We start from the raw sequence: 9,037 nt of genomic DNA, 5'->3' as shown, positions 1-9,037 counted from the left end.
CAGCCATATGGCAGCCTAGAGGGGCATTGTGTTGAGGAGGTAAAATGAACAGACAGGGACATCACTGCTATGCCATGAGGTGGGGTGGGGGAGAACCTAGGCCATGATCATTGGGTAGGGGGAGGAGAACCTAGGCCATGGTCACGGGGTGGGGGAGGAGAACTTAGGCCATGGCCATGGGATGGGGGGGAGGAGAACCTAGGCCATGGCCATGGGGTGGGGGAGGAGAACCTAGGCCATGGCCATGGGGTGGGGGAGGAGAACCTAGGCCATGACCGTGGGGTGGGGGAAGGAGAACCTAGGCCATGACCATGGGGTGGAGGAGGAGAACCTAGGCCATGACCATGGGGTGGGGGAAGGAGAACCTAGGCCAGGGCCCAGCAGTGGCCCTAAGCTCCCTGCAGTACTCTCCCCTGCCGTGGAGGATGGCTTTGTGAGTTACTTTATGATGACTCTCGTTATAACACAGTTTCTCTTCCAGGCGTTTCTCTCTCCTGATCAGATGCACAATGGGAGAGAAGGACCCAGCCATGCTCCTTTCCACACCTGACACTTTGCTACTGTTTCCATTTGGTGCTTTGCAGAGAGTCAAAAAGCACACAGCAAAGGGAAGGGGCAAAGGGATTTCAGGGACCAGGTTTCACTGCTGGGGAGGGGGCGTCCATTGCCTGTTCAGGCCACAGTCTCCAATCTTTTCAAGGCCTTTATTGGACCACAGTTCTGGTCACCTGCTCCTCTCTTCAAAGCCAGCTCACTTCCCAACCCGGATCTATTCTAAGCTCCTGCCCTAACCTGGGTCTCTGCTCCTGGCCCCCCTACCCTGGCCATGCCCTCTGCTTCTCTCAGCCTTAGTAAAGTCAGTCCTGGAATGTGGCAAGGTTCTTGCATCACCCTCCACCCAGTGCCTCAGCCAGAATGTCACATATTTGGAAAAGCCACCCACCCTCCCTGTGTCCTTTTCTCTTCCCATGGCCCCTGACTCTTCAAGTCCATGGCACCGTAACTGTTGGATGCAGTTTTTCCTATGAGATGTGATCATTCCAGGGATGGGAATAATGAGTGAAAGCTTTGTGGCTGGAGAGAAAGCCGGGGGAGAGGGAGCTGCTGGAGCACCCCTTCCCTACCTCCCTCCTCCAGAGGCTAAGCCCCACTTGTGCACTTCGCTGCATTGTTTTCTCCAGTGGAGCAGGAGACCCTGCACCCACCACTCATCAAAGAGATACGCCTGTGAGGAGTCCCCCTCCAGCCACTCCCCATGCAAGGCTGAAGGAAGCAGCTTCCCATTCAGAAGAAAATACTTCTTCTGCCTTCTTTCGTTGCCATGGAGACTTCCCTTCATTAACCTGATCTGCCAGTTATGTCTCCGAGTGGCGAAAGGGGAGAGAGCAGCAAGCATTGAGAATACTCTCTACACACATGCATGCATGCACACACTCCAGATGCTTAGCAAAGATGTGTGACCCGAAGAGAGGAACACAGAGCTCAGAGTCAAGAGACCTAGGGTCTCGCCTGTCTGAATCTCCAGTTTCATCATCGGTAATGGGAATAAAAATAGAGCCGACTTCCCAGAGCTGCAGTGAGAACGTCGATGCACTCGGCTGAGTGTCCGACACGTGATAAAGGCTCAGAAAATGTAAGCTGTTATTATGAATGCCTTGACACGCTAGGCACTGCAGCAGGTGCTGAGGAGATGAATGTGGTAAAACACTCTTTGAGAGATCCGTTGCCAGTGTTTCATCTTCACTGAGACGTCCCCTCGCTTTGACCCCTGTCTTCACAGGAACCACTCTCTTTCCCTCCGTCTGATTCACTGGGTGTATTTCCTGAGTACGATCACGAATGCAAGAGACACAGGCAGTCTGAGATTCCTGGTAAATAGTCCCAAGGAGGAGAGGCTGGTGGACAAAGGCAACAAGCTCTTGAGGGCTGCGGCTTGCAAACCACAGCCTGCACCCATTGCTCACCGGCCGCAATAAAGCCTCTCAGCACATCATGCAGTCACAAGCCATTCTCTGAAGACTTTATTTGGGGTTGCATATGTGTGTGTGTGTCAGGTTTCTTACAGAGAGTGGCCTTGAACATGATATGCCATGTGCAAAAACCACTAACACACACTCGCAAAGACACACGCCTACAGACAGACAGATGCAAGCATCCTCTCTGCCTGGCCAGCTCATGCCCTGGGTCTCAGGTTTGGATAGCATGTGGTTGTCTGCCTGATGGTTGGAGATTTGATCTGGAGATGCTCATCTCTCCAGGCATGCTAAACTTGAGTCTCCTGGAAATAAGAAATAGACATTTTCAGGTTCCTTTTAGCACAGATTTTAATAAATCACAAGTTCCCACTTGTAAGATTAGGGAGACCATGGGTGGAGGGGGTAGATTTGGAAAACCAGGGGGGCTCCAACTTGGGTTTGTTCACTTTAAGTAACCAGCAGGAGGTGATAGGACCCAGGATTGCTGGCTTCAGGAGTCAGGGAGAGAGATCCAGGCTGGGGAAGGAGGTGTGAGGGCTGAGAAGCATCAGTGAGGAGGTCAACCTTGGTCCACAGAAACTCTGCTCTTGCGTCGCTAGTGTCTGGATCCCTCACCCTGCTGCACATTCACACTGATGAAATGTGGCCAGCCTAAACTCTGCACCTCAGCTATCTCATAGAGTTGTGTAGCATTGGGAGTAAATGGATTTGTGAATACACAGGAGCCATTCTTGAAAGTGCTGTATACAAATCAATCATTATCACAGGGAGGGTTGGGAGGTGAACACAGATTCTCAGGGAGAGGGTCAGACAATCCAGACACCAGGAAGAGGCCTGAAGAGTCTCCAGGAGTCCTACCCCAGGCTTAGGCAAGGGACAGGAAGAGAGAGGAGTGATAATGCTTCTTGGAGAAGAAGGTAAGTGGGCCCCATTGTGTGGCACACCCGGGACCCTTGGTTTCAATATTGGGGAGACTGAGCCAGGAAGGAAGAAAAGAAGGAAGGGAGGGAGGGAAGGAGGGAGGGAGGGAGGAAGGGAGGCCAGGAGAGAGGAAAGAAAGAGAAAGAGAGAGAGAGAGCAAGAGGGATGGCTCAGTCCTTAAAAGCGCTACTGTTCTTGCAGAAAGACCTGAGTTTGGTTGTAAGCACCTACATGGGGTGCCTCACCACCACCTCAACTCCAGCTCCAGAGGATCTGACTTCTTCTGCCTCACACCCTCACCCCAACCCTGCAAGCATTCACAAACACAAATTCACACAGAGATGCATAATTAAAAATAAAATCTTAAAAATTAAAAAAAAAAGATGTCAAGACCGCAAAAATAAAAGCAGGTACATAGGAGAAAGCAAACCATGCTGTTTTTGGTGATAGTGGTGGTGGTGGTGGTTAGCTTGCTGAAAGACTAAGGGAAAGATGACTGGGGCAAGACCAGGCAGAGGAACTGACCTAACGGATGGAGAGGGAGATCTAGAGTCTGTCCCCTCCTCTGAGATGTGCTTTCTTGGGCGCCAGCCGGGTGGTGAGTTTGAGGAACTGACAGGGGCAGGGCGGTCTCTCAGGAAGGAAGAGGATCCGGCGGGGAATTTGAAACAAAACTTCCCAAGGAACGCAGCGCTCAGCAGTTCTGTCCAGCCTAACGCTCTGACAAAACAACTGGATGCAAGAGAGAAGTTAGGTGGGGTAAAGGGCTGGGTGGCCGCGTCCCGCGACCCCACAGCATCCCGCAGAGAAGCCTGACCGCAGGCTCTGGGGAGGGTCTGGGTGTGCAATGGACGAGGCGAGGCCACGCCAAACCCTGCAACCAGGAGGAGACAGCAGTCAGACCGAAACCACCCGGCCTGCTGGACCCTTTGTAGCCACCCAGGCGGGGGTCCCGAGCAATGTATGGGCGTGGCCCGGCCAATCCCAAAGCACGATTTATGGTCGCGAGAGAAACAGACCAATCAGAATCCGGGGCGGTGGCGGCGGAAGGCTAATAGGGCCAATGAGCTGCGAGTACCCGGCCGGGGTGGGGAAGCGCGGAGTTTCAAATCCTCTGCAGTGGGCGAGGAGCCGGTGTTGGTCTTCGGGTCCCGGGTATCAGGCAAGGAGGTGAGTGCAGGGACATCGAGGGCTTGGGGAGGGGGGGTCTCACTAGGGCTTGGGGAGGGGTTCTCACAGCCAGCTCCTAGAAGGGAGCAGGCCAGGGGCTTTGGATAGGACCTGCAACGCAAAGGGGGTATCTGGAAATTTTAAAGCACCCCATCGGATCCGAGGCCTTGGAGGGGTGGCCAGGGTAGCACTAATTTATGAAAGATTCGCTTGCTGTGGTGCCCTGCATAAGCGCCGAGGCTCGGTGACCTCCGTGGCTCTCCGTTGAGCCTTCGTGAAGGAGGCTGGGATGGAAGGACAATTTGCCCCCTTGCAGCCGAGGCAGCTGCTGACCGTGACGCCATGGTCATCTTTCTGACAGCCACAAATTGCGCAAGAAGTTTACCCCAAGAGGTTCCATTTCATCTCTTTCCCAGTTCCCAGGGTTTCTGATGCCTGGGAATAAGACCAGAGAGTACTTTGATGACCTTTTGACCTCCCCAGGATCTAGCGGGCAGAGGAGACTGGACCAAGCACATGGCGTCTCAGTGGCAGGGCATGACGGCCTCCTTGCGCAGACGATCGCTCCTAAAGGAGGAACATCTAGAGAAGGGGGTGACCCGGTCTGCTGAGGGCCATCTGGGCTCCCTGTGCAGACAGTTTCAAAGGAGGCTGCCACTGAGAGCTGTCAGCCTCAACCTGGGGACTGGCCCCTCCTGGAAACGCCTGGAAACCCCAGAACCAGAGCAGCAGGGTCTTCAAGGTGCAGCTCGCTCAGCCAAATGCGCCTTGGGTGCTATGTCCCAGGTAACAATGACACCGCTAGCCATCTGTTTACAGAAATGTCCTGGGTATTAAAAATTCCTATCTTCAGGGAGGCTCCAAGAATAGAGTCAGTGGGGTCTTGGAGTTTGATTAGGTCCTTGGAAATTTCCCCTGCAGCCCCACCCCCACCCTACCCTACCCCCCCACCCCCGTTGTCCTGGCACATAAGTTTCCCAAGAAATCAGTGGGTGAGAAAGGTCATGGAAGAAATTGATGCTCTCCATGTAAGGTAACCTGCTGTGCCCTATGATAGGAAATTGCAAGAAATGGCTAACTATAAAGAGATATCAATTTCAAGCTTAGTGGATAAAGCCTCCCTAGATCACTCTTCCAAGATAACTCAGGAAAGGGGAGGTATATGGAGGCACAGGACCAGCAGGATGGTGTGAGTCCAGCCTGGATGCTGAAGGGGCCTTGGTGTGAGGACTAAGTCACAGTGAAGGGGGAGATGCTATGTGCTGACGCCCATCTAAATCTCCCAGTCAGACTACTTATTATGCCTTGGCTGCCAGCTACTTGGTAGGAAAAGGCAGAGGAGTTGGGCTTGCAGAAGGATGCAACTTCCTGAGCAGTTCAGAAGGCAGGTTTGAGGGGTGTGTTCAGGCGCAGTGTGCCCAGGAGCCTTCCAGGCAGGTGTCTTTTTTAAGTATTTATTCAAATACTTATATTCATTTATGGGAGGAGCATCCATGTGGTGGTATTCATCTGGAGGTCAGAGAACAATGCAGGAGTGGGCTCTCTCCCTTCTACCATGTGGATTCAGGAGATCAAATGGTGGCAAGAACCTCTTCCTGCTGAGCTATCTCACTGACCTCAGGTCTCTAAACCTAGAGCTGGAGATGTGGGCAGGTGGCCCTGGAAAGAACGGAAGCTATGAAAATAAACAGACCTCCAGGGAGAGAAGGGGTGGGCATCTTACTGGGCATTTTGATGGTGTGGGGAGAGAACAGAGGCTCCTGGCAACTCTCCAAAGAGGCCTCCTAGCCACAGTCTAGCTCTGTCTTGGAAGAGCCCTAAGATTGCTTTCAACAGCTATAGCTCGGAATGATGAAATGTGACATCTTGTCTAAGGTCACCCAACTCATCAAAATTACCTTGGGCCTGACTCCAACTTCTGGTCTCTGGTTTGCCAAGACAAAGGCAATCTAAGTAGAACCGTTTGATCCAGCCACATGTAAAAGATCCAAGGGTTGGGACTTCGCGCTATAGAGTGTAGAGAGCCATAGGAGAGGTTAGAGCAATTAAGTGTTGTGATCAGAGCTATCTGATATATCATTGAAGGGCCTGTGTGGACTAAGATGGAGGGAGGAGAAGGAATAAGACCAGAGTGGCTGGCAAGTGAGCCAGTATTCAGGAAACTGAACCTCCCTCACTTTCTAGGTTAGTCTCTGCTTGGGGGGCTTAGTTGTGGTGTGACCTTGCTGCTACCTGCCATGTCCCTGCGCTGGGTCTCTGGGAAGATCTTGTGGGAGAGTACCATCTCGCAGGGAATCATACTATCACTCTTAAGACTAACAGCAGACTGTGTCTGTGGGCTAGCCGAAGGCTGGCAGCCCACCTTGGTCCTATCTGTGCTTGCTCACCTTCCCACATGAACCTATCACAGAGAATCCAGGAGTCCTGCCAAAGCGGCACCAAGTGGCTGATGGGAACACAGGTGAAAGTGAGGAGAAAGCGAGAAGCCCAGAAGGACCGTGGGTCCCCACCACCCAGTCTGAACCAGAAGAACACTCGGCTATGCAGGGCCAACCGGGATGCCAGAGTTGGGGGAAATCCTCGCCTCTCTGGCCAGATGGGTTTACATGGCCATCGACGTCAGCGGCTAAGGAGGGAGGCTGCCCTCCGGAGCCCCTGCTCCTCTGCAGAACCTCTCTGCTCTCCCAGGCAAGTAGTCTCTGAGCCCAGCATGATTTCCCTTCCTGTCCCACAAGGGTGTCCTCGGCCTCAATACTACCTGAGCCAAGGACAACCCTTCCTGATCTTCACATCCTTTTTCTGGCCCAGATCTGCCACAGAGCTAGTGAGGATCTGAAGGGGGGAAAAAAATCTCTCCAGTCCTCTCTCCCTACCTGTAAAAGGGTTAGGAGATGAGTCCCACTCCATTCTAGATGGGGGGCATCTAGAAGCCTGGGGCAGAGGTTTGAGGGCAACAGCAGCCCTCATCTGACTTCAAAATCATTCCCCATGGCTCAGTCTCACAAGCTTGCAGGTTTGCACGCGACAGTGAGGCTCTAGTGAGGCTTTCCCAGTCACAGGATTGTCTGGGCCCTGCTCAGGGCTCTCGCTAACCCCTTCTGTGGTGTCTCCTTGTGTTCAGTGAGTCTGACAGTGACCTCGAGCCTGTGGGAGCTGGAATCCAGCATCTTCAGAAGCTGTCCCAAAAGCTGGACAAAGCCATCAAGGCTGAAGAGAGGTGAACTGCATCCTGGGGTCAGGGTGAAGTGACCACGGGCCCCTTGAACCATACTGGTTGCAACACCAGTCTGCCACATGACCAAGAGCAGTCCCTGTCCCTCTATGCTTCAGTCTCTTGGGATGATGGTGAAGGATGCACTATGAGCCCTTCAGGCCTTGAACTCACCTTTGCCCATCACCTTGAATTTGATGTGTGGCTGGGTACCTGCTTCTTGAGAGGCCTTCCCTTCCTCCAGTACCTTTTATGGCTCCTCTATACCCTGTCTACCCATGTACTTGGCAAAAGCAATATGGTTGTTGTGGAGTCCCTGGTCTATCTGCTCAGGATTCCAACCATGGAGGCATTTGCTCTGGATCTGCCCTAACTTGAAAACTGTTTTCCCGTTTGCATAATGGCCACAAAGGGTTCTGAGGCCATATGTCCCCTGTGGCCATGTTCCCACCATGTTTCCAGGTTCTGGTCTTGTCTAGTCTGGGCTGGGATGCCTTCAGAACACGAAGCATCCAGTTCATCAGTCTCACCCCCTTCTCTATTCCTAGTGGTGACATGACTGTCTCCCTTATTTGTGAATGAGGACAACAAGCATCCTACAGGTAATATGTCCTCCCTTTTTCTCAGTCTCCTCCTCCTCTCTCACCTCCTCCTTCACTACATGTAAATGTGCATGCATGCTTGCAGGAGTGCTAAAGAAGTGAATGGATTGAGAAAACCACAGGGTGGGCGGGTAAAGAGCAGAGCAGGAAGTATCTGGGTCTTCTCCCCTCGGCCAAAGCTGCTCCCCTTACTGATCACATCAGAACCCTGTGATTTCAAAGGACTGAAAGCCGCCTTCCAACCTTTTGGATCTGGAGAGGAGGGCTATAGCTTCTTACATCCCCTGCCTTGAGAATAGGGAGAAGCACAATGGAAGCTCTGTCTTACAGGAAACAGGACCTGTCCAGCCATCAAGCCACCAGAATGTCTGTGCCACCCACCCCATGAACTTCCAGGTGGTGTAGTTGGGCTCATCAGCATCCCCAGACCAATGCTAACAAGGACTTGACTACCATTGACTTCTATTTCAACCATATCTGAGCCCGTTGGTAACCACTGACCACAGCCTGAGTGATACAGGAAGACCTTGAAGAGGTGGTGAGAACTGCCCAAGCTCTCCTGGGGACTCATAGGCAACCTGCTCTCCAGCCTCACAGTGGCCCATATCCATATTAGGAATGTACCTGAAGATGCTAGGCGGTTCTGAGCCTTGTAACTAGGACCAAGGCCCTGCAGGAGTCATCCCCTGAAACTGTTCCCTTTATTCCCAGTGCAGAGATTCTTGGGGACCCACTTTTATCCCTGCTCCCACAGGGCTCCACAGGAAGAAAGGAGATATTGGTCAACTGCAAGCTTGCGCTCTTGGGGCCTACTTATCAGCTCAGTGTGGGGCACTGTGGGCGTGCTAGGAGGGGAACACTAGTCGAGACCAATTTCTGCTCTTTGTAAATTATTTAAGGAATCTGCTATGTCTTTTTATTAGAAAGATACCAGTGTGTCAGTTTCCCAGATCACATTGCTTTTTCATAATAAAAACTTGTTTTGGACACTTGGCATTTTTGTTACATGCACGCTCTGACACCACACTGAGTGCCCAGCCGTAGGACTGGAGCTCAGCTCCGTGTCCTCCATCCCCTCCTCTCCTGTTCTTCTCACCGAGAGAACCAGAGTACAGGCAGGAAAATGGCTCAGTGATTAAGAGCACTGACTGCTCTTC

At 52.5% G+C, this 9,037-nt stretch overlaps 1 protein-coding gene across 1 annotated transcript; it reads left to right on the top strand.

Annotated features, from left to right (window-relative positions):
* Positions 1-3,910: 3,910 nt before the first annotated feature.
* On the top strand, positions 3,911-8,867 carry Pimreg (PICALM interacting mitotic regulator). The gene is made up of 6 exons (XM_087910352.1): positions 3,911-4,067; positions 4,551-4,853; positions 6,478-6,755; positions 7,189-7,284; positions 7,827-7,880; positions 8,211-8,867. The coding sequence occupies exons 2-5, from the start codon at positions 4,584-4,586 to the stop codon at positions 7,858-7,860; spliced, it is 678 nt and encodes a 225-aa protein (XP_087766478.1). The 5' UTR covers positions 3,911-4,067; positions 4,551-4,583; the 3' UTR covers positions 7,861-7,880; positions 8,211-8,867.
* The last annotated feature ends 170 nt before the right edge of the window (positions 8,868-9,037 follow it).

Source organism: Myodes glareolus, chromosome 9 (assembly GCF_982192425.1).
Source record: "Myodes glareolus chromosome 9, mMyoGla1.1, whole genome shotgun sequence".
Taxonomy (NCBI): Eukaryota; Metazoa; Chordata; class Mammalia; order Rodentia; family Cricetidae; genus Myodes; species Myodes glareolus.
Note: the sequence above shows the minus strand (reverse complement) of the source record. Positions and strands in the feature narration are given on the sequence as shown.